This window comes from Suricata suricatta, chromosome 7 (genome assembly GCF_006229205.1).
Source record: "Suricata suricatta isolate VVHF042 chromosome 7, meerkat_22Aug2017_6uvM2_HiC, whole genome shotgun sequence".
NCBI classification, from domain to species: Eukaryota; Metazoa; Chordata; class Mammalia; order Carnivora; family Herpestidae; genus Suricata; species Suricata suricatta.
The window spans coordinates 114,491,645-114,518,381 of NC_043706.1; the positions used below are offsets into that span (position 1 = coordinate 114,491,645).

The 26,737-nt window shown below is 41.7% G+C and overlaps 1 protein-coding gene across 2 annotated transcripts in view; it reads right to left on the reverse strand.

Annotated features, from left to right (window-relative positions):
- STX7 (syntaxin 7) overlaps positions 1-26,737 on the reverse strand; it is a 45,232-nt gene that overhangs the window by 18,151 nt on the left and 344 nt on the right. For both annotated transcript variants that reach the window (XM_029944531.1, XM_029944532.1), the window contains exon 2: positions 19,912-20,046. In XM_029944531.1, the coding sequence (XP_029800391.1) occupies positions 19,912-19,996 (85 nt within the window). In that variant the 5' untranslated portion in view covers positions 19,997-20,046. The remainder of the gene's footprint in view (positions 1-19,911; positions 20,047-26,737) is intronic.

Genomic DNA, 26,737 nt, shown 5'->3' on the forward strand with positions numbered 1-26,737 from the left:
ACCATGTGCTCCCCCAGCTGTATCCTCCCCTGTAACCATGTGCTCCCCAGCTGTATCCTCCCCTGTAACCATCTACTCCCCCAGCCGTATCCTCCCCTGTAACCATGTGCTCCCCAGCTGTATCCTCCCCTGTAACCATGTGCTCCCCAGCCGTATCCTCCCCTGTAACCATGTGCTCCCTCAGCCGTATCCTCCACTGTTTTCTACAGCGTCATATTGTTAGCGGTCACACTTGCTTGCTCTCTAGGCCACAGGCTGAGCACTGTGATTCAATCTGGCTGAACCGGAGGAGGAATGGACTGGAAATCACCCATTTAGACTTGGCACTGGATGCAAGAACTGAACAGGCATTGGTTGTCTTTCATGGGAACAGAAGAGGAACTCTGGTGGGAGAGACAGCAGGGCCATGTTAGGCAGGGGATGTTTTAAAAAGCTAACAAGCCAGAAAAAAAAAAGACAAAAAAAGGGAGAAGAGGAAGAAAAGAAATATGTTCACTATAGCAAACAGATGGGATAAGCTATAATGTATATTTATTTTTGGCCGCCTAATATCTAGAATTCCTCATTACATCCAGATCTTCTTGGTTATAATATCATGACTGCTGAGAAGTATATCATCACAGATCCAGGGTTAGGGAGAAAAAACTGATTGTTAAAGCAACAAAACTGTTCGCAGAGTCTCTGCATTTCACTTACCTCCACCAAGACTAATCTGGGTGATTAATAAGAGACCCCGTAGCAGTCATAAAAAGAAAGGCAGACTCTTAATAATGTATTTGCAAGCAAAAGCCAAATTTAGTGCTATTTAGATTTTATGGATACTGAAATTCGTTACAGGTCAAATGCTTTAGCTGCTGACCTTCCTCTCACTCTGAAACAATTCTTTTAATAACACAGAATAAACAAGTCTCTTATAACAATATCTTATAAAATGAAGTTAATTAGGTCTGCTACCACAATGTCAAGGCCCAACAGAATGCACTGAATTAAGTGCTAAATGCTTTTCATGAAGGCTTTTTTGTGAAAATATAAGTAAAATAAGGACTCCTATTCTCATCTGTAAAAGGGAAAGAAAGCACAACACGTAAACCCAAAGGGGAAGCCGTAAAGTGCTTCTAACAAAGAGCTACAATATTGTTCTGCTGGGGGACAGTAATCAAAAAAGCCTAAATGGAGGTGTGACTTGTAACAGATTCAAAGTGTAAGAAACAGGAGACTTCAGTCTGGAGATTCAAATCTCTAACACCATACCTGCATATAAATTGAAATAATCAGATTACTTACTGGCTCCCTGAAATTAAAGTTAACTCCTTAAAGGCAAAACTAGTTTTATTTGTTTTTGTATCTTTGGCACTCACCACATTGTTGACACTCAATGAGTATTTTATTCATTAATTTATTTTTAAATGTTTATTTTTGGGGAGAAAAAGAGATCATGAGCAAGGTAGGGGCAGAGAGAGAGGGCGACAGAGAATCCCAAGCCAAGTCTGTCAGCATAGAGCCTGAAGTGGGGCTTGAACTCATGAACCGTGAGATCGTGACCTGAGCCAAAATCAAGAGATGGACACTAACCAACTGAGCCACACCCCAACTCTCAATGAATATTTTAAAAGCTGAACCACAAAAGGCATTAGAAATAATAAATCTTATGTAAGAAAGGATATGTATTTCTAACATAAAAGGTGTCTATAAGAAGACACAAGAAAAGGAAGGGTGCTTACTATTCATTTATTCAACAAACATTTACTGAGCACCCACTGTATACCAGGCATGGTGGGAAGGGTGTAGTATGCCAACAATAATTCAATTATGTTCCTTTAATTTGCATAGGTCTACACTTGAGGCCCAGTTAAAGGTATCATGTGATCTGACAATGGGCCGACAGAAACATATCTGAAACTACTGAATCAAGCTCAGGAGAAGTGTTATATGGATTTGTTTGATCTTATTTTATAAAAACAACAACAACGCTGAGAACAGGTCAGAATAACTGACTTGTCCAAGACATCAGTTATTTAATATAAGAGCTAGGATTAAAAATGTAGATTTTGGAGTTTTCAAAACAATATTTTCAGTGTACTACAAGGGCTAAAAGTAAAAGACTTTTTAAAAAGATTATTGCATAATCTAGCTGTATCTTTGCCAAAGCAAACACAAAATAAGTGTATGCTAACTTGGAATAAAGAACATGGTTGTGTTTCATAAACCCATGGATCACCAGGACCCTTCAACCTGGCTGAAACCGATCAGGAAATAAATGTGTCCCTTCTTCAGATTTTAGGAAATGGCAAGATTTCAGAGACATTTCCGATGGCTGGGGTTACCCTTTTACATCAGTGTCAGCAAATTATGGCCTGTTTTCCACAGCCTTCCAGCTACAAGTAGTTGTTACATTTTTAAAGATTAAAAAAAAAAAAAAGCAAAAACAAACAACTACAAAAAAGAATATGCAAGAGACCAGATGTGGCCACAAAACCTAAAATATTTATTATTTGGTGCTTTATAGAAAAGTTGGCCAATCCCTGTCCTAAATTAGTAAAAACTACTAAAACTTTGGTTCACAAACTCTGACTCAGTGTGTTACTTGATGGTACTAAGTACTCACTAGGTTACTAAACCTATGTGGTACAATACTTAACAATGTTGCAAAATTTTCACAAGCAGGCATGTACACAGGGTTGAATTTCTGCAATTTTCAGAAAGAATAAGTAATCAGTACATCACCAGTGCTGGCTTCATAGACTGTTTCAAGTGCTGCTCTTTTCACATTAACTTAGAGAGGATTACAGTTACTTTGTTGCATACTGGAGGGACATTTTTGCAGCGTACCTGCCATATTTTCATGAAACATGAAAATTAAGGAAGACATTCTTTACATGACCATGAAGTGTCTCAAAGAAAAATTCACCTAATACACAGAGGTAGGATTAAACCAAGATGCACCTCTACAAGAATAGAATACAATGAACAAATTATTTTTGCGTTACCTGCACTTTTGAACTATTGGCACCATTACACTTCTAGAGAGGTGACTTTTAAAGAATACATCACATTTTCCATAACATAAAGAGACTACTACTGCGTATACACCCAGAAAAGGTACATTATTATTTCCTGAAAAACAGTCCCCTTTCTATGTGTACTTACAGAAGACCTATTCTATTCCACAAGGGTCTGCTGCCCTCTAGTGGAGAATTTAAGAAAAATGTTTCATTGCAAAGAATAAAGATTTTTGCCATTGTAGGCAGCAGCAGGTGGTACCAGGGGCTATGTAATGTTCCAACCTGTCAAAGTTCACTGGGGCACAGAGAGGATGCTGTCCGCCAGCGGGAGTGGCCAGCGGAGGGGAGACCTGGGCCAGCCCTAACATGCACATAGCGCATTCAAAGACTGTCTCCAAAACCCAGAATACGGCTGTCTTCCCTTCTGTGAGTAAATATTGCTATTGTTCGACCCAAAAAGTAACTCAGAATTGTCATAGTCAATCACAGGAAAAAAAAGATCATGGCTAGGGAAACCCGTGAGCAGGTGATGTTGAGACTCTGACTCAGTGTCACAGTCATGTCACACTCAGAAGAAGTGTAATGGTGACCAGCAAGCGGCTTTGGAGCCAGAGAGCCTGATTTGGAAACCTGACCTCACTTCTTCCTAGCTGTTGACCTTCGGCAGTTTACCTAATCTCTCCAAGAGATCATTGCCTGAACAGTCAAACGGAGAGAAAATCACCTCTTTCTCAGTTACCATGAACTTCAATGAAGAACCAAGTATGTAAGCACTTTGTACTGGATATTCTAAGAATGAGCTCAATAAATGAAGAACTAACGGTATGAAGTGGTTTATGTCTTTCTCCTGAAAGTCAGAAGTGAACAATAAGAATATTCTTTTTTTCCATATTTATTTATTTATTTTGAGAGAGAGAAAGAGTGCACAAGGGGGAGGGGGTGCAGAGAGAGAGGGGAGAGAAAATCCCAAGCAGGCTCTACACTCCACATGGAGCCTGACGTAAGGCTCAATCTCACAACCGTGAGATCATGATCTTAGCCAAAATCAGGAGTCAGACGCACAACCGACTGAGCCACCCAGGTGCCCCAGCAATAGGAATATTGCTATTAACATATGTTAGCTAACTCACCTGAACCATGCTTTACGAGGGCACTGAAACTCCATAATATCTGATACAGTTATGAGAACTGCAGAGATGACAATACCTATCAACAGATACAGAATAGTTGTATCCTCTAATTACAAGGGAAGAGTCAGCCATTGCCTGATGTAAGTACCTAGCAAGTATGTAAAAATGATAGAACTGAAACTGAACTAGAAAACAATAAATGTTAAAAGAAATAAACTGTTTTCCATCTCTGCTCCTTTCTCTTCTATCAATCAACCCCTCTACCTGTTTTAAAGGGTAGTTTGGAGTACTACAGAAGACGATATATATGAAAACATTTTGGAACTGGCACAGACCTCTGTAAGAACGGAAGATGCTATCACTGGTAAATTAACTATAATTCGAGTTAGAACCATTAGGTTAGGTTCATTGCAGAGTACAAGGTGCACAGGATAATATATCATAAAAAAGTCTTATCAGCTAGTTGAAAAAAAGTAGCAACACAAAAAGGCTTTAAGGAAAAAAATCAAGTGAAATAGGACTATTTCATATATGAAGACAAACTAAGAAAAGTGCACAGTATTATAATTCTAAAAAGCATATCAGAAATGGGAAAACTCCCCAGAGAATCTGAAAGACAGCTACTGAAATAATTATGGGCTTGTTTCTAATATGCCCTCTATCTCATGTCAGTCTTGTGACCTGGATAGGCAGCTTGTCTTCTTTGTGAGTAAAAGAATCAAAGCGAACTGTGGAGATGAAAAGGGGGACGAGAAAGGTGAAGGTTCTTCTAAAGGAGGAGTCTTGAGCTGAGAAGCGCACTTGGAGTCTGCACCTCCAGAGGCCACGCCGGCTTGCTGTGCCCTTCTTCCCGAAACTAACTAGCACACCCGCAAGCTGTCTCAAATTTTGAACACACCAAATACATTTAATTTTTAATTTCTCATTGGTTTTTTTCCCCCAGATATTTCAAAGGTAGAAAGGCATAGAGATTAACAAAATGAAAATATAGGGTATTTTAAAGCTATTATAGATTAATAGAGATTTAAATCTAGGGCATAGTTCTTTTCTTCATGTTTATTTACTTTTCATTCACTTTCATGTGAGTGAAAGCAAGAGCATGTGCACATAAGCAGGGGAGGGACAGAGAGAGAGGGAGAGAAGAGAATCCTCAGCACGCGGGGCTCTCAAACTCACAATCTGTGAGATCATGATCTGAGTGGAAATCAAGAATCAATGCTCAACCAACTGAGGTACTCAGGTACCCCTGGGCACGGTTCTTAGAAATAAAGTACAAAATCAGCCACTTGAAAACTGTGTGTAAACAAGACTTTGGATTTCTAAGATGGCTGGAACATTACAAACTCTCTTAGCAAAGATATTCAGTGCTAACATTTTATCAGCTTACCTACTCGGAGGGAGCCTAGAATCAGAAGTCATGAAAGCCTGGATGCAATGTGGCCCCTTGAGATGGTGACCTGTGTAAGCAGCACACCCAGGCAGGGACTCGCCAGGGGCCAAGCGTTGCCCCGCCAGCTCTCCGGCCTTCCAAGCTGCCTTTCTGTCATCTACCAAGTGGCCCAAGATTCTCCTTCTGCTCCAAAAGTGGCTGAGTGTTATTAGCCACGTCATGAAGTTCACCTCCAGTTTGTACGGCAGTGATTTCTGAACTGGTACCTTACTCCTAATTTCTGATCCATTTGCCAAGACATCGCTACTCAGACGTTGTTAAGATGGATTGAAAATGGATTTCTGCCTTCTACAGGGTCATGGTATAAGTGTGTTCCTGAATCTTCCCTCTTCGTCCCTTCTGAAGCCACAGAGAACAAAGGGTGGGGGGAAGGGAACCCACAGAAGTTTTGTTTTCAGAGAAATGAGGAAAACAAAAACTTCTCAAAAATATATCCATGTGGCCAAAAGCAACAGGAAAGAGCAGATCCTGAGTGGGAAGCCATATGAGTAGGGTCCCTAGGGAATTAGGGAGCCAGAGCGCCAAGATGCCGCCAGCAAGCACCCACTTCCAGAAAAGGACGATCGAACCCTGAGTGGGGCCAGGAGCAAGGCTGAAAAGGAACTGGGCGCCCTCCTGGGGGAGGAGGAAGGAGGAGACTGGGCCCTGCTCAGGGCCACCGGCTGCTGACCTCTGAAAGTGCTGTCTTTCCCGAGGAGCAGGCAGAGGCTTTACAAACAGGTAGCTGTGTGTTGTGAGGCCATCAGAACTAGAAGGGGAGGACTGGCCACACAAGATGCGGTTTTGAGAGGCAGAGGGGGAAAGAAATGGTGCCTCAGGGCCAGACGGACAGCAATGAGCCCTTGAGCAGGGACTCGGCACCCCTCTTCCTTCACAGGACCGCCCCCTGCCGCCCTTGGAAAACCAAACTCATTCCACTGAATAACAGAAAAAGAGCAGATACAGCAACCACACAAAAAGATCATAACAATTGTGGAAAAGAAGAGCAAAACTCCCTTCGAAGACAACGCAACAGGAGAAAATGTTGCCACAACATAGCTAGGGTGAAAATTATAGCCCAAAATAACTCAGTGAGGCCACTGCAATTTTAAAGTTAGGTCCCAAAAGAACTCGTAGATGACATGGCTAGGTAACAGGCACTGGGGAAGCAGGGACCTGAGGAACTCAGGAAAGAAAAAGGCAAATGCAAAAGGCAAGACTAAATGACGAGGAGCCCCAGACAGAATGGACCCACAGACCCTGTCACCACTACCCATTTCAGCCGTAATCACTGTACATCAGCCGCACACCCCTCTTGCCGATGGTTTTAGCTCCTGGTTCATCGTCACTGAGACTCCTGCCTCAATTCTCCGTGACTGCAACATACACACTGATGATCTTTCTGCCAACCTGGCTCAGTGCTTTGCAAGCCCCGCCCCAAAGACCTTGTCCCCCAGTCTACCTTAGTCTTAGTCCCACACTCCAAGGTCATGTGAACCTGGCTCACCACCAGTAACGGCAACGCTTCCATAGTCTTACTGCCATGCTCGCTTACAAACCACCATCTCCTGTACAACCTACTCTCTCCTGCTGGTACTGTGGCTCTAACAACAAGCCTCTGGTCCCCAGGACCTTCCGTCCTTTGGTCCTCCCACTCTGCCAGGGTCCTACCCACCCTCCCGTGTCTTCTCACCTCCTGACCCAACTTAAACCCCATGGTCAGTCATCATATTCACTTTCTTAAATGTATCCTCTTCCAGACTCTCTCTCCATTATCTTAACCGCTTGACAAATCCAGAACTCTGGTAGAGTCCAATGCTGTGCCTCTCCTATTATACAAATGTGCCATGCAGCTTTAAAGCAAACCAATGTTAATGGACGTTTTATCCTGAAACTGTGTGTTTAAATGTTGGGGGACTTGGAGTGCCTGGGGAGCTTAGTTGGTTAAGCATCAGACTTTGGCTCAGGTTGTGACCTTGTGGTGCATGGCTTTGAGCCCTGCATCGGGCTCTGCACTGGTGCTGAGGAGCCTGTTAGAGATTCTCTCCCTCTCTCTCTCTGCTCCTTCCCCACTTGAGTGCTCTCTCAAAATAAATAAACACACTTAAAAAAAAAAAGTTGGGGAACTTAACACTTATGCTGCCTCTATGCACAAATCCTTTTGAGTTCTATCTAGATCAAATAAAGTGTGATGACTATATGACAAAGTTCTCATATTTATACAGTTTCCACACTCTGTTCATTTAAACTCTCAAAATGCTGTTCTACCTGGAATAAAAGCCTGAGTCTTTAGAGTGGCCTGCAAGGCCTCAACTAACTGCACGCCCCAGCTTCTCTCCCCTCTGTGCACACTGGCCCCCTCTCCACTCCCCTAAGACCCCAGGCCTGCTCCCACCTCAGGGCCCTTGTACCTGTTATCCCTACTACAACGTTCCTTCCCCAGATCCAGACCTAGCTCAGACAGTTAATGAAGGTGGCTAAACTAGAGATTTTTCATGTAGATGAAACAGTTTTATATTGGAAGAAGATGCCATCTAGCTAGGACTTTCAGAGCTAGAGAAAAGTCATTGCCTGGCTTCAAAGCTCCAAAGTTCAGGCGGCCTCTCTCGTCAGAGGCTAATGCAGCTGGTGACTTTCAGTTGAAGCCAGTGCTCATTTCCCATCCTGAAAACCCTAGTGCCCTTAAGCATTCTGCCAAATCTCTTTGTCCTGTGCTCTACAGATGAACAAGAAACCTAGGTGATGGCACATCCGTTTACAACACGGGTTTACTTAGAGCTCCAATGGCGTGATTGGTTAGCATGTGGTACTTACACAGCACGGTTTACTGAATACTGTAAGCCCACTGTTGAGGCCTCCTGTTCAGAAAAAAGATTCCTTCTGAAATACTACTGCTCACTGACAGTGCGCCTGGTCACCCAAGAGCTCTGATGGAGACGGACAATGAGATTAATGCTGTTTTCATGGCTGCTCTCACAACATGGTTCTGCAGCCAGTGGACCAGGAGTCATTTCAACTTTCAAGTCTTATTATTTAAGAAATAAAGGGGCTCCTGGGTGGCTCAGTCGGTTAAGTGGCCAGCTTCGGCTCAGGTTATGATCTCACGGTTCATGAGTTTGAGCCCCGTGTCAGGCTCTGTGCTAACAGCTCAGAGCCTGAAGCCTGCTTCAGATTCTGTGTCTCCTTCTCTCTCTGTGCTTCCCCTCCCTGTCTCTCTGTCTCTCAAAAATAAACATTAAAAAATTTTTTTTATTTAAGAAATAGATTTCATAAGGCTATAGTTGCCCCAGATAGCGAATCCTCTGATGGATCTGGCAAAGTAAATTGAAAACCTCTGGAAAGGATTCACCATTCTAGATGCCATTAAGAATATCTGTGATTCCTGGGAAGAGGTCAAAACATCAGTATTCATAGAAGTTTGGAAGAAGTCAATTCCAACCCTCATGGATGACTGCGAAAGATTCAAGACTTTGGTGGAGGAAGTAACTGCAGTTGTGGTGGAAACAGCAGGAGAACTAGAAGTGGAGCCTGAAGGTGGGCCTGGATTGCTGCCATCTCATGGTCAAACTTGAATGTAAAAGGAGTTGCTTCTTTTGGATGAGCAAAGAAGGTGGTTTCTTGAGATGGAATCTACTCCTGGTGAAGATGTTGTGAAGATTGTTGAAATGACAACAGAAGACCTAGACTATTATATACACTTAGTTGATAAAGAAGTAGCAGGGTTAGAGAGAGGACTGACTCCAATTTGTAAAGAAATTCTAGAATGGGTAAAATGCTATGAAAGAGCATTGCATGCTACAGAGAAATCATTCATGAAGGGGAGAGTCAATTGATACGATAAACTTCATTGTCATCTTACTTTAAGAAATTGCCACACAATGAGAAAGAATGAAATCTGGCCATTCGTGGCAACGTGGATGGACCTCGAGGGTGTTATGCTAAGTGAAATAAGTCAGGCGGAGAAGGACAGATACCATATGTTTTCACTCCTAGGTCTAAGAGGAAAACCTAACAGAGGACCATGGGGAGGGGAAGGGGGGAAAAGAGTTAGGGAGAGGGAGGGAGGCAAATCATAGAGACTCTTAAATACTGAAAACGAACTGAGGGCTGAAGGGGGAGGAGGGAACGGGCAGGGGGGTGACGGTCATGGAGGAGGGCCCTTGTGGGGAAGAGCACTGGGTGTTATATGGAAACCAACCTGACAATAAACAATAAATTTAAAAAAAATTGCCACAGCCACCCCAACCTCCAGCAACCAGCAGTGCTCAGTCAGCAGCCATCAACATTGAGGCAAGTCCCTCTACCGCCAAGAAGATGAGACTCCCTGAGAGCTCAGATGACGGTCAGTATGGTTAACAGTAGAGCATTTTTGAGTTAGAGCATGTCCATTGTTTCCTCAGCTATAATACTATTGTACATTTAATAGGCTATAGGTTAGTATAATTACAACTTGATATGAACCGAGAAACCGAAATTTAACTTAATTGGTCTGCAACCAAACCCCCGGTATCTCTACAGGCATGCCCATAGTTGAAAGATACTAACTTACATACCTTCTAGAGACTTTGGAACAAAGCAGGGTGTACAGGCAATGCTCTACAGCTAAAATCACTGGGGGTACTTGGGCCTTCCTGCCCAGCTCTCTTCCCGAGCCCCAAGAGCACAACAGTTCTGGGTATTCACAAATAAGCAGGCCTCAGCTGGATTTTTAGCTAAAAGCTTTCACAGTGCTCAGTAAGAAAATAACAGTCCACAGGCTAGGAGGGAATCTTGTCCATGCTGTGGGCATTCTCTTGGACTTTGAATGGGATAAAGACCAAACTATCCCAGAGATGTAGATGGCCACACTCAGCATCAGTAATATGCTCCTGCAACAATGATTTCTTCAAATAATGACCAAGAAAATGGCACTCCAACAAGAAGAACGACTGGGAGAAATAAATGTACCAAGACTTACAGAACACTATTTTGTAAGACATTTAGGTTCTTCCAAATAAATTAAGCAGCAAATCAATTAATTAACAGCTTTGGAAAAAAGTCTGGAAGAGTACAAAAGGCAATTACTCTTTGGGGCGCCTGGGTGCCTCAGTTGGTTAAGTGTCCAACAATGGCTCAGGTCATGATCTCACGGTTTGTGAGTTCGAGCCCCCCATTGTTGGGCTCTTTGCGGACAGCTCAGAACCTGGAGCCTGCTTCAGATTCTGTGTCTCCCTCTCTCTCTCTGCCCCTCCCCCACTTGTGTTCTATCTCTCTCCCTCTCTCTCTCTCTCTTAAAAATAAAAATTTTTTTTAAAAAGGCAATTACTCTTTAATGGAAAGTACTGCTCAGGAATTGGTAGAAAAACAACAAAAAAGAGCCAAAGAGATGAGGATGAGAATTGTCAAAACTACTGCAGGAAACCAAAACTAAACCACGTAGCCTAACATCTGCTGTCCAGCCCCCACATCAACACTGAGCTAACTAAATGTACAGACAGGCAGCACCACGATGCATCACTAACCTTAATTTTAATAAAAGTGAGGCTACTCTGTAATGAATAATTACTAGGCATATTGAATATATTTATAGTAAAAAACCTACATTAATTATAATGTTTTTAATAAGATGGGGTATGGAAAGGTACATGAGAATTTTTATCCTATAATCAGCATCGCACTACTTTATCTATATCGAATTCAGAAGCATTCATGTGTGGAGGTAGCATAGAGAGTAAGTTCTCCAACATTTAAACATAATCTTAAGATAAAATGTCCATTAACACAGGTTTAAGTTAAACGATGTGTGGCACATTCAGATAATGAAAAATTATTCAGCCAAAATACTTATAAAAATGTAAGCAGCAAATAAAATAACCCTATAGTAAGACTTCGTTTTTGTTAAAAAAAATCTAATTATGTGTAAATACTTCTGTAGCCATTAGATTCACGTTCAGTCATAAACAGCACTCATGGTCAGTCACGTAGGAAAAGCCACCAGAGAAAAGAAAAGTTGTCACCCTCTAAAAATTCTCTTTGATAAGACATTAATTTCCACACCAAGTTCTCTATTCTGTGGCAACACTTTGGGCATAAAGAAAATTATGAAATCAAAGCCACTAAAGTTTTTCTCCTCAAGGGGAAAAACATCCAACCAACCATTTTCAGACGTGTTATGTTACAAACAGATATGTCAACTAGCAGTCTAGGAGAGCAGTCCAAGGGAGGGAGAGGGAAGGAGAGAGAGGGAGAGAGAACAAGGTTTCAATTCCTCCTCTATATACTACCTTCCCATCCACCAATACCCAGCAACAGACCACCCCAGAAAAAAAGAAACATCCCCAATCCCTGGGTAAACACACAGTTACAGTAAATTTGTTAACTCCTCAGGACTGGAATTCTTTTGTAAAGAAAAGTGTGCCCAGGCACCAAGAAAAGAGAAGTTGATGATACCAGCTTCCCTTCTGTGTGGTCATGTGTTAGATGCAAAAACCAGTGCCCCTTTCACTAGACTCTAATCAAAATAATGGTATTCTCTCCCAAAAGTCACCAAGGACTCACACATTTATATAGACTTTATATTTCATCTCAAATCCTAAGATCCTCATGAGGACAAGAGCCAAGCACTGACTGATTCTTTTTAATAAATAAGGAAAGTACCCACACAGAATGAGAGCTAAGTACAAACACAAAGCAAACCAATAATGTTTTTGCAACTTTAAACAAGTCTGTGTTGAACTAATCTACAGGAGATAAATGATAAAAAATGAAACTATGAAGATTCAACATAAACATTTCCAGTCACCTTCTCTTAACCTTTGCAACATGGGTTTAAGGTCATACATTTTATCCCTAGAAGGATCTGCTTTCCCAAATCTTTTGGAATGAACATACATGTACATATGACATATTATGCATATTTTAGCTGAAAACTGTACTCATAAATTCGACTGGGTATATTTTATGTTACCAATGGATCTAATTGGTTCATTTCCGTAGCTAACTTTTAGACTCTCTTTCTGATTAGTCTTCTTTAAAAATACTCGAATGCCAGAATTCTCATTAGCACTGGTGAAAATTTTATTTCAATGGCTGTTTCATGCTCAGCTGCCGACATTTTCTACTCATCAATTTCCTTGAATTTATCACTTAATTAATACAAACACGATTCACACCAGAATCCCTTATGACTGCAAGTCTCCCGTCCTCTCTTAGAAGTAATACGTAAGTCTTAGAAGTAATATGTAAGTCTTAGTGGAACTCTAGCTAGTCTTGGGAAGACTATTTCAATTACAGAATCTTAAAAGTATGTGTTATGGATTCACATATGGCAATTGGTTTCTTAATAACAAAGAGAATAATTTTGCATAGTTAGAAGAGCTTTGAAGATTCTTTAAAGCTTTGGTTAGAGTTATAGCCTGTTAAAAGTCAAAAGAGGCCACAGGCCAGCCCACAGAAAATAAAAGAAAATCATGTCCTGGAAAGTAAAAGAGCTTACTCAAGGTCACACTGGAATCAGGATCTGATTTCAGGAAATGTGCACGCACTCACATAGAGCTTACTCAATTAGAAACCTTTCCTATTGTCTCATTGGTTTTTTTTAACTCAGGGACATTCTGAAAAGTCTGATTCTAATCAAGGAATTGCAATACAGATTACAATGAGACAGAACTATGGCTAGAATGGGTAAAAGTTAAAACTGTAAATGCCAAATGTTGGCAAGGATTTGGAGCAAAACGAACTCTGATACACTGGCTGGTGGGAGTACAATCTGGTACAACTACGTTGGTAAACACATACGTCCCCTATAACTCAGCAACCCAACTCCTAGGTAAACACGTGAGAGAAAAGAACATTTAAGAACGTTCAGCAGTGTTCACAATAGCAAAAAATAAAGACAAACAAAAAACCCAGACACTCCAAATGTCCATGAACAGTAAAAAGAATAGATGATGGTCTGTTTGAATGTGGAATACTCTATCATAATGAAAACAAATGACCCACAGCTACATGCAATACCATGGATGAATTGCTTAAACAGAACGGGAGAAAGAAGTCCAACATAAAACATGAAACATAATACTTGACTCTATTAAAGTTAAGAAACTGAAATATTAACCAGTGATGTTAGAGGTTATCTGTGGAGAGTATGGGGTGGGTAAAACATGAGAAGGGCTTCAGGGGGCTGGTAATGTTGTACTTCCTGACACGTGCAGTATGGTAACAGATAATTCATGGAGCTCAACACTAATAATTAGCATACTACTCCACATACTATAGTTCTATTTTTTAAAGATAAAAAATCTTTAATTATGTGATGGTTTTCAATATATTTATTCTGCTTCTTTCAAAAACATGAGTTATTCCTGCATGTTCTGGGCGTCCTGAATACACTTGTCTATACTGTTTGCATTTGTGCAAGGACGAATGAAAATATCCTACTCAGACTTAACCTTACATAAGAGGCTCAAGCCATTTCAACCCACAAAGGCTTGTTTATCCTTGTTCTATACATCACTGGTAGGAGTTTGTTTCAAAGAAAAATACAGACAGATGATGAAGGGTACATGGGTGCATACCTCATTTCCAGATACTACTAATAAAAATGTTACTTGTAAACATTGCGGTCCAAAGCTTGGGAATTAAATCTGAACACTTCTTTGATGCACAGTGATCTTCTAGACCTGGGATAACAAATGGGTTTATTTACATGCCAACCCCAGTCTGCTGGGAATGGTTGCCTGGAGCACTGGGTTGAAAAAGACCGGATGCCATGGTAGGGCCACCGACAGAACAGTGTCTATGTCACGGGCAAAGGATGGAGCACAGACCCCTTGCTGACTCTGTGACAGAGTCAACAGAGCACTTTCTCTCACACGATAAAAATGTTTTCTCCATCAAGATCACACTGGGATCCAAATAACGTTCCTCATGTCTCACCTATGTCTCACATATGATCTATCAATAAAACTCTATATTCAGGAATATTTTCAAATAAATAGTTTTATTAAAACAAAAAAAATATTTTCTTAAACACTCCACAGAGAAATTCCTAATAAAATTCCTGTTTGTTATACCTGTTACTCATTCTTAAAATATTGTTATTTTAATATAATCTATTTCTAATGTATTTTATATTTAAGTATTTATAATATTTACATATTTTGTTTAATATAAATTATATTATTGTAATATGGTTTAAATGCTAGTAAAGCAAATTAAGACTACAGATTATTTTGAACAAAAACTATCTTAAGGCAAAACAAAAAGCTTAAAAACATTTTGTTTCATCTATGCTACTCTTTGTGAAACAGATCTGTCAGAATATAATACTAATTTTAAAAAGTTCTAATCTTAATGTACGTTATTCTTAGATCCCTCCAAGAATCAAAAAATTTTTTGATTGCTGTTTTTTTTGTTATAAACTCAACTACACAAGTTCATATTTTGTAAGTTTTCACTGATCTTAACCAAAATGAATATGAAAATAAACTTTCCCCACTGTGGTATTCAGGAAGACTTTAGCCTGGCTGAAAAGATACACATATTTAATGACAATAGTATTACTCTTCTTACAGCACCTTCTCTAAAGATTTCTTTTGTACAACTAGATAATTTGTACTGATATAAATTTACAAGATGCAAATGTAGTGTAAAGAGAAACACCTAAATGTGGTGCAAAGTACCATCTTATTTGATCACAGTATTATTAGCATTGCCAGATGGGGGAAAAATGAACTGAAATTTCACACTTCTGCCTTTCACTTCCACATGATTTCTTCATAGTCCTTATCCGTGATGCGCACTGGATGGTAGGTTAGATCTTTAACAATAATTAACTCTACCTAATCTAAACTTCCCTTCATTCAGACTCTGAATCTCAGAATTAGAATCAATACACAGTGATGACTGTTTTCGCTAAATTCAAGACCCAAAGTCTCAAATGAGTACACAACCTCAGTAGTATGTCAATCCTCTCAACTGTCAAAGCTACAACTCACCACTTTCTCTTCTTTCCATAAACTTCCGCAGCCTTCTTCCATCCCATTCTCTGTCCAATACCTCTGCCTCCTATTTAAGAACAGCTCAGACAGGACTGCTCCCTTCTTTGCCCTCCGCACTTACTGCCCACCCCACACTCTGCCTGGACTCTGTACAGTGGACGAAAGGCAAGCGGGACACTGGTGATCCATTCCCCTCCCCCGTCTCGCCTTCAGACACCTTTCTTTTGCAACGATACTCTCACTAGATTCTCTCATTTGTAGTGAAAAATGCAACCATATCTTTGACCCTCTTTCTACTTCCATGGCGGAATCTGCCAGTTGCCCACTAAGTACTGATTTTTCCCTTTTTAAATGGAACAAGTCCCAGAGTTAGTGTGAGCACACGGTAATGCAGGCCTCCTAGCACCTACGTGTAGCCATGTGACTGCGTCTAAACTCTGGTCAATAACACAAGCAGAGGTGACTAGGATCCGAGGAAGTCTCTTAAACTGAAAAAGGGTCAGTCCTTCTCCCTCCTTTTTTCCATCTACACTCAGAACATGAATAGAGGACCATTCTTCTCAAAGTCACCAGTTTGCCTGATCAAATTCAGTGCTAAAATTTTTAGTCTTTCAGCAGCATCAGACACAGATGCTTCTCTCGGTCTTGAAAGATTTTTGGAAATCTTTGATTTCTGGAAATCCACCATATGCTGAGTTTCTTTTTACCTCACTGGTCACTCTGGTTCTTTATACTTTCTCCCTGCCTTCCAGACTTCTACATTCTTTAATGCTCCAGCTCTCCTCTCTTACTCCTTTGTGATTATTTTAGACCTATGGTTTCAAGTACCGTTTGTACTCCGAGTCACTCTGATTTTCAAATTCATATATCTGCACTGGATGTCTGGCATCTCCCCGTAGATGTTTAAAAGACATCTCGAACTTGATTTGACCAAAACAAAATTCTGCAGTCCTTCTCACATGAGTCTATACTCACCACTACCCACTTGGTTGCGTCACACAAAAGCCGTGGAGACAGGAGTGACTCTTTCACTCTTAATCCACCCACACTCAACAGCCAGGCTTGCTGACATTGCCTCCAAAGAATATCCATCAGTTCTCTCTGTCCCCACTGCCACCACCCTGCTACAAGCCAACACCTCCCTCAGCCGACCCTGCGATGGCCATGGTGTCCCCACCTCCAGTTCCCCAAAGTCTATTTTCTAAGCAGCAGCAGCCAAAGCAATCTTCTCAAAGCGCACATAGAACTGTGTGTCTTCCTTCTTAGAACGAAACCTAAACTCCCCAGACGGCCTCTAAGGCTCTGGGTGGCCTGCTCAGTCTCCTCTCTGATTTCCTCTCTAGCCACTTGTGCCTCAAGTGCCGTGTTTCAGCCACATTGGACTTGTCCTTCCTCCCTATTCTCTGAACACCCCAAGCTCTGAACTGCTTCAGGATTTTACCACCAGCTCACTGGCTCCATCTAAATGCTCTCATCCAGTACCTTCTACCAGCCCCTTCTCATTCTCACTCACTCAGGGGACCGTCTCAGCCAAGGTGGCTTCCCCGCAGGCACCTGCTCTCACAACATGCTCATTTCCATCACAGGAAACCATGTTGTTCATTAATGTTTTTATAACCATCTGCTTCTCCTTACACTATAACCCACATGAGAAAAGGGCCTCGTGGACCCTGCTTACTGCTGGATTCCCAAGGGTCTGGTACAGACTAGCAAGCAGTAGGTGCTCAAAAAATTACTTGCTGAATGAAGGCAGAATATCATAATTCAAAGTCACTCAGTCTGAACCAATATTCCAGCATTTCAACCTCTCAAAAACAGACCCGAGAAATAGAATCTGACCACCAGCTGCCGGTCTCTCCTCCGGAGGGTGCCCATTTCCATCCCTGAATAACCAGGATTATTCAAAAGCCCAATTCCTTCTGGAGCTGAAGTCTGGCTACTGTTGCTTCTGTTCCATTGTGAAGGGCTTCATGATCATGCAGAATATACTTCTTGTATTTTACACAAGACAGTGCTTCAATATCTGAAGGCAGTGACTGTGGCTTCTCACGGCCAAATGGTCTGACACTTCTTAGCCCCCCTCCACTAGGCAGGGCTGTGGGTCTTACCACCACCCTCCCCCACACTCCAAAGCTGCCCTGAGTGCACTGCAGTCTCACACTTAGCTATCAATCATGCCAGGAGCATGCAACTCTGGCCCAATTTATCACTTCTCAGCTAGCCGGAGCAATCCATCTCTGTTTCGGGAATGTGACTTGATTTAAATGAACTCTTACTTCCTTCCAGTTCAAGCTCACACCTAATCTCCAATCCATGTATCTGTCGTAACACTAGGTGCTTACTGCCTCCATAATCTCAGAGCCTACAGTCATTCCTCTTCGATTTCCTAACGCATTTACCTTTCCCAGCACAGATGACCTGCCCTGTCCTTTGGGAGAAGGCCTCCTGGCCTCCTTTCTTGCATAAAGGTCCTGACTTTTCCACACATGTATATTAAAATTATAACCTGTCTTAATTTTCACACATCAGCCTGAGGCAAACTAGCACTATGTTTTTTTTTTAATGTCATTTATTTATTTTGAGAGAGAGCGAGAGAGACATGCATGTGTGCAGAGGAGGGGAGAGAGAGAGAGGGAGGAAGGAGAAGAGAGAGAGAGGAGAGGGGAGAGAAAGAGAAAGAGAGAATCCCAAGAAGGCTCCATGCTTGGCTCAGAGAGAAGAGGAGGGGAGAGAGAGAAAGAGAGAGAGAATCCCAAGCAGGCTCCATGCTTGGCTCAAAGCCCAACACAGGGCTTGATCTCACAGCCATGAGATCATGACCAGAGGCAAAATCAAAAGTCGAATGCTTACTGAAGGAGCCACTCAGGTGCTTCAGACCAGCACTATTTCTAACAAAGAGAAAAATTTTCTTTGACTTTTACATTATACCACTGTGCACAAAAGTGCACTTTTTTAGACCCATCTGTAATCTACTTTTATTCCTTTGGCCTCCAAAACATGCTGGCATCTCACTGAAGTCATTTGGGTAAGAGTAGTAACTTCGAGGAGGTTAATGATTAGATAAGAAAACATGGCTTGGTCACCTGAAAACACTCATTATTCTCAGTGTGTTAACACAGTCTGGTGAAGACAGCAGTAAACTTAAAGTAAGCTAAGAAATAACACCTTCTTAACACACTCCAAAAGAGAGTTCGGGTAATGCCCAAAGGGCCAAAATACCACCACAAGGTGACTAGAATAATCGTCATGTCATTGGCTATGATTCAGAAACAGAATGTAAAACAAACAAACAAACAAACTATAGGCCCAAATCTGCTACAGCGATCTTTTAAAAACGTATATATGAGTAATGATTTCCAATAACATGCTACACGGATTACTCTACTAGGATGGTCTTTGATAGGTGGAGCCACAGTGGTTTGTGGGAATCCTGAGTTATCTTCAAGATGTGCCTCAACGGGTTAAAATGCCCCCTTGTCAGTTACTCCCTGCTCCTTAGGAGCTGGTCCTTTAGACCACATATTTTCCCTGTCCCTGCTTTAAGTACATGTAAACTCTTTGCAGTGCTCCCCAGTTCCAAACCTATGGGATTTAGTCAATAGGTCTCTTTAGTCTCATCTAGAACCAGGTGGTTTAAGCAAATATAAATCTCTATATATTTTTTTATTTACTTTTATTTATTTTGAGAGAGAGAAACAGAATCCCAAGCAGGCTCTGCACTGTCAGCACAACAAGAGCCCAACAAGGGCTTGATCCCAGGAACCATGAGATTATGATCCAAGCTGAAATCAAGAGTAGGACGGGGCACCTGGGTGGCTCAGTCTGTTGGGCATTCAGTTTCAGCTCAGGTCATGATCTCACGGCTTGTGGGTTTGAGCCCCATGTCTGAGCTGTCAGCACAGAGCCCGGAGCCTGCTTCAGATTCTGTCTCTGTCTCTCTCGGCCCCTCCCCCACTCACACTCTGTGTCTCTCTCTTGCTCTCACTCTCTCTCTCTCGCTCTCTCACTCACTCTCAAAAATAAACATTAAAAAAAATTAGGATGCTTAACTGACTGAGCCACCCAGGCTCCCCAAGTATCTATCCTTATAAATCTTTATTTCATTAATGAAATAGTGTACTATGCACCTGGCACTCTACAGAAAAATGCAATTAAGTGTTATCTCTTCTAATAAAATTATCTGTGGTATTCACTCTAAAGAATTCTAGCCTTTTTCTTTCTTTCTTTTATTTTTTTTAATTTTAAGAGTTCTAACCTTCTCAAATCTATTCCTAGAGGACTGCTCCTCCTCTCAGTCACTGGAGTCGTCTGTTAAGTGAACCCAATTTTAAGAACTGAAAACAGTGACGTCAACTTAAATTTCTACTTACAACATTGTGTGATCTTCTGGATATTGGAAGAGATCCTCTGGGCCAGAAGGGCAGGGTCACCACCGACACCCGGAGTGTAAGACATAGCTGATGCGCTTATTCACTAATTTCATCAGATGTCACCTAAGCAATCACCTAAAAAACAGAAGTCACATAATTGTATTTTTACAGTTTCCAAATTATCAATCTGGGAGGCTGATATATATCGAAGGGACACATCAAATAGTAAAACTCTCACAGCTATCAAAAATACTGGCCTTTACATGCAGCCCAATGTTTATAGCAGCACCATCAACAATAGCCCAAGTATGGAAAGAGCCCAAATGTCCATCGATGGATGAATGGATAAAGAAGATGTAGAAGATGCGGTGTGTGTACACACACACACACACACACACACACACTGGAGTATTACTCGGCAATCAAAAATAATGAAATCTTGCCATTTGAAACTACATGGATGGATCTAGAAGGTATTATGCTAAGGGAAATTAGAGAAAGACAAATATCATATGACTTCACTCATATGAGGACTTTAAGATACAAAACAGTTGAACTTAAGGCAAGGGAATCAAAAATAACAAAAACAGAGAGGGACATAAATGTCTTAAATATGGAGAACCAACAGGATTGCTGGAAGGGTTGTGGGAGGGGGATGGGCTAAATGGGTGAAGGGCATTAAGGAACCTACTCCTGAAATTACTGTTGCAACATATGTTAATTAACTTGGATGTACATTTAAAAAAATTTTTTTTTAAATTCCCCTTTAAAGGACATTTTTTTTTAAATTTTTTTTGTTTTATTTATTTTTAATACAGAGAGAGAGCATGAGAGGGGGAGGGGCAGAGAGAGAAGGAGACACAGAACTGGAAGCAGGCTCCAGGCTCTGAGCTAGCTGTTACCACAGAGCCTGACGCGGGGCTTGAACCCACGAACGTGAGATCTGACCTGAGCTGAAGTCGGAGGCTTAACCAACTGAGCCACCCAGGCGCCCCTAAAGGACAGTCATTTTAAACAACTAAAATATGATTCAAATCGTACATTCCCTTTGAAAACTTTTAAGTAAGGGTTACCAAGTCCCTTTTACATGTGTATTTTTAATTGTTCATGTATTTTCTCCTTAACTAAACTGCAAGCAACTATATAACAGGATCGAGACACTATCTTTCTTTCTCCAATATTTTAAACAACTCCCAACCCAGAAAACTTATTTACAGATCTATTAAATGGTACCCAGATTTCAGGGGGTCCCCAGAAATGTCACCATATCTAGTTTAACACACACAGTAACAGCTTAGGAACATAGGACTAACGGGTCTCTAATTTCAATGGGCAAGTTCGACTTTGAGAGAGGCACAGCTGACAAGTGAGAAAAAAGACAAACGTAGCCCTCCATAACGTGCTCCTCACACCTTCCAACAGGGCAGAGAGAAGCGAAGCGCTCCCCTCTTCCCGAAGCTGGCGTCAGGACAGGAAGCACAGCTGGGGCACCGCCCCAGGAAGGAGGTAAGAGGGGGTTCTTTTCTCCCTCAGTCCCCCCACCACACCGCCTGGGGCTGGAAAAAAGGGATGGAAAGGGTGTGCCTGCACACAGGACTGTGTCCAGCTCAGACTCCCAATAACTCCACACCCTCCTTCCCCAGAGGGCACGCAGGCAGCTCTCCACCCAGAGCCAGCTCCATGCCCGGCATCAAACGAGGCACAAGGAGTCACAACGGAACAAAACAACAAAGCTAAAGAATCTGCTCTAGTCAAGGGTGTCATTTAGGAGAGAGGATAAAGTAAAACAAAAGCAACATAAATCAGCAGTCATATGTGAGGCAAAAGCGAGAGGCTCGGAAAAGGAAATTTCACTATGGCTCTTGTCTAGAAAGAATGAATGAAACAGAAGATCTCAATACCTGGGCCTGACTGGCATGGAACATGACAAAGACACGAAGCCTGGGGTGGGGAGACCCAGAACATACGCAAAGGGCAAATGCAGTGTGTCATTTCTCAAAGGAAGGGGCAGGTGCCAGTCAACCCTGGATCAGATGATTCATGGCGGGGACAAGTGGGAGACAGCACAGAAAGAGAGGAATGACCCAACACGTGTTGTGTATCTGTGAAATGAAAAGCATTTCACATAGGTTGTCTAATTTAATTTCCAAAATCTCCTAAGTAGATAGCAGCAAATAAACCTTGTTTTAACAATGAGCGAAATGCAGTTTATAAAGCTTATCAAACACACCTGCCACCTGGAAGTGGGGCTCAACCCCAGGGTTTTGGTTCCAAAGCTACCTGTGATTGCTACCACACAAAACTCATGTCACCAAAAAGGCAGGGCCCTGGAAACCAGGGTTAGTTTGAATGTATTACAATAAGAAAGCACTGGACTTTTCTGGTGGGGGGAAAGAGGGCACAAGGACATGTGTGCCTTTGTTCTTAGGGCCGGTACTGGCAGGAAGGACAACGGAAGAACTGTTGAGATAAGTAGATCGGCTCTGGCTCCGTGTCTGAAGCTCTGGTGCCTCATGGAACGTGCCTGGCCACCCTGGACTTCCTGGGTTGAGATGTTCCTCGCTTTCTTTCATTGATCCACAGGTCCAATTTACCTATTCTGGGCCCTTCAGATCTCACCAAGTCCTACAGAGAGACCCGAATCTCAACTCAGACAGTAGAACTGCTTCAGCAGAGGGGGCAGATAGCTTTGGACTTGGGCCTGCAGTCACCTAAAGAGCTGGGATTCAATGAAACCAACATTATCAAGCATCCCACAAACCACCAATGAGATCTCTAAATTCTGCATCTTTTTTTTTTTTTTTTTAGTAAGAGTTTGAGATAGAACTCAAACCGCCTAATTCACCCATTTAAAGTGTACAATCCAGTATACCCAAAACTAATACAACACTGTATGTTAACTACACTGGAATTAAAAAAAAAAAGCAATCTTGTTGGTGTTTTATTTTTATTAAAAAGATTCTTAATGTTTACTTATTTTTGAGAGAGAGAGAGAGAGAGACAGAGACAGAGACAGAGACAGAGACAGTGCAAGCAGGGGAGGACAGAGAGAGAGGGAGATGCAGAATCTGAGGTAGGATCCAGGCTTTGAGATGTCAGCACAGAGCCTGACGCCAGACTCAAACTCACAAACTCTGAGATCATGACCTGAGTTAAAGCTGGACGTTCAACTGACTGAGCCACCCAGGCGCCCTGACCCTATTGGTGTTTTTAAAACATCCATAAACTTGTGTAGCCAACACATCATTTTTAGAACTGTTCATTACCCCCAAGCAAAGCCCACACCTACTAGCAGTCACTTTCCATTTCTCTGCTCCAGCTGTAGGCAACCACTAATCTACTTTGTCTTCATAAGTCTGTCTATTCTGTACATTCCTATGAATAGAATCATATAATGAGTTCTCGCATGACTAGCTTCTTTCTCTTAGCATGTTGCCAAGGTCCATCCATATCTTGGCATGGATCAATACATTATTCCTTTTCATGGCCAAATAATATCCCGCTGCATAGATAGGATCAATTCTCTCCTGGTTCAATGACATCTTTCTTTTTCTTTTCCCTCTATCAACTAGATCTCTAGAAAAACTGTCTCACAGCCAACACAGACATGAATGAGGAAATGTTTCTCACTGACTCTCTTCAGGAGGCTCCTCCCTAAACATACATAGTTTTATAGCATTCCCCTTAACCCTCAAAACTCCTTCAAGCCTAACCGAAGCCTTCTCCATGTTTTTATCAAGCCTCCCTTTTTTCCGCTTCAGAGAATCAACCAATTATTTACAAACACTACCAGTTTTCCTTATCCCTTTACTCAAGCAAGTAAATTCGTGAAAGTTCCTCCAGGTGAGGTAACTGGGCTCTAAAAAGAGCTGCTGCTGCTGCTCCTGGATTGGCTGGAGTTTCTTTGGAGAAAGGGCAGAGAGGTTGTTAACTCAGCTCTGTGTTGAGTGATGAATGAAAAGAAATTTGCAAATGATGGAAGAGAAAGATACATAAAAATGCAACAAGATTAACCATGGCTACCTGTTATTTCCAAAGCACTGTGCTTAAGACTTTCACATTTATTTTCTGAGTTGGTTCTGACAACAAACCTCTGAGGTAGGTACACTTGTTATTCTAATTTTTCACATGAAGAAACTGAGGCATGACAACGGTAAGTTAAAGCTAAAATTTGAATGTACATCTTATAGCCCATATTTTTAAAACAGTAAACCATATTGCTTCAACGTGTAACAAAAATTCAGGACAGGTGGGCCCTCTCCATTAAAAAGAGCAAATTTACCACCTTTCTGCAGATCTACTCTTAGGCTGAGGACCTCAAACAGACCTGGGGTTAACTATAGGAGTAGATCAAGTTAACACATGAATAGCTCAGTCCTTTTCTCTCTTATTCTGCTAATAGTGCTATCTTCGAGACAACAATGGTTGGTCCTTCTGATGTTGAAGTATGAGAAATAAAGGAGCCAAATGACTTTACTGAAAAAACATATACAGACAGATGGACTATAATTATGGCTCACTATAAAGTGACATCAAAAGCTTCTGTTCATTGCACTTGGCCTAGGATCAACCAAGTTATTCTGATAGCTGCTGTCTACTTCAGTCTGGGCACCTGGCTGCAGTTAACAAGCACTAAAGCACTCTTGATGAATATTTTTGAAATCTCATTCAGAATTCCTAGTTTTACTGCTCAGAATAACAATAACTCGTGATCTAAATCTGCTCTATCAAGTATTCAAGTATAACATGTGAGCTAGTAGCTTGTACAGCCACTGTAGAAATGTAGGACATTTCTACCACAGCATTAAGTTCTACTGAATAGTGATCATGGAGACATCTCAACAATTACTCTTCTATGAAAATATATAAACACTATAAAGGGAAAGAAGGAAAGAGAGGATCAGAGTGCAAAACTCCTAGTGAGGACAGTCTCAAGATTTTCTGGAGAGCACAGATAAAAGAACAAAGGAAATTGTGAAATTTTAACTGTCAAACACTTCCGCCAGGTACCACTGGACATACTGCAGAATCCTAGATTCCCATTAAGCACAAATTTCATGCTCTACAAATCGAACACAGACGGAGCAATAGAAATAGTTTCACTTTTTAAAGTGTGAGTACGAGCTAAAACACTGGACTTCCCTCCACCCAAGGCCCCAAAATACAAGCTCCCAGAGGGCCGAGGCTGTTATCTTCTTTGTGCAGTACTCTAGTCTCAGTACCTGGTTATTTAAGAGGTGCTTATAAATATTTGTGGACTGAATGAATAAATGTATCTATTTGCTAAAAGAACACATACCTAGTCTGAGGATAAATACTACTAATTCTAAGATATTAAATTCGTGTGATCCTAAATGTACCAGACTTATTACTGCCTTAGGGCCTTTGCTGAATGCCATTTTCTATTTCTAGAAGGGTCTTCCCATGATCTTCACATGACTGGCTCCTTTACTCCAGCAAGGTCTCATTGCGAGCAACAGAAGTCTTCAGTGACTACTCCGATCGGAAGTGAGAAGTCACCACTCCTGCCACTCTGTTGATCGGACTTCCTTTATCATAGTGCTAATCATCATTTAAAATCTGGTTAGTATGTTATTTATTATCTATCCTACCTTGGCAACAGAAGCATAAGATAACCTTGTCACCTTGTGGAATTTGCAGTATCAGGTGTACAGATGCTCCATGAACATGAAGATCACATGATCACTCTATGGACGTGAGCATCCTCCATCTCAACCAAATCACCCCAGTACTTTGGCTCAGCATCTCCACCCGTTACACTAGTACACCATTTGGTATTATTCACAATACCAAGGACTACTTTTCACCCTACCCATACATTAAACTTCCAAATTAAACGGCATCACGGCAAACTTTGCTCATACTGCAGACGTTTTATATAACTTATTTTTCCACCACCTGCCCCCAGCCCTGAGCTAAACTTTGGTATCCTAACCAAAGCTCCACAGAACTGTTCTATGGGGAGAAGCACAAACCAAAACTAGATAGAACTGCGTTGTTGGGAGCAGCACAAGTAAAAAGCTTCGGGAAAATGATGCAAACATGAAGGGGTTGCAATGGTATTATATTAACTTCTACAGGAAGTTTGAAACTAGAGCATAATTCTCAATTAGTCTGTCTGAGACAAACTTCATAGGGCGGCCTGCAAAGCTGAGCGCCGTCCACATCTGAACACCTGCTAGAAGTCTCTGCGCGCGAGGCAGAGGCCGCCCCCAGTAGAAACGTCCACCCGCAATATCACTCAGCAGCACAGCACTCCCTAACCATTTTCTTCCCGAGTCTGTTCAGGTTTTAAATTATATATAGTTATAGTCAAAATACACGGATCTGAATTAAACAAAATATGTATAGAAGGGCCAAGCAAATACAAGAAACTTGGGAGAGAGAAAAAAAATACAGCATTTGACCAGAAAGGTAATGTTATTTTTCCTTTGTGTCTGAATTTTTAAAACGTGAACGACCTGAAAAACAAGAAGCGGGGTTCTGGGGAGGACCTGGAAACATTTTATGTATTTTTTAAAAGTCTTCGTGTAAACCAATTAATGACGTGATCGGAGATGATCAAGGAAAGCTGGCTCGTCTTCAAGCCAAACAAAACCAACTACCTTGTGCCCCCGAATAAATGTGCATAGTTCCTTTACCGCGGCCGTCTACTTTCAGTTGCTCTGTATTCGGGAACAGAACTTTAAAGTGCGTTTTTCGGACTCGGTAGTGGCAAAGAGGAAGCGGTCAGTCGGTGTCCTGCTCCAGGCAGAGGCTGGATTCCCGAGCTCCGCCCCAGCGGGCCCGGCGCCGGCCCCGCCCG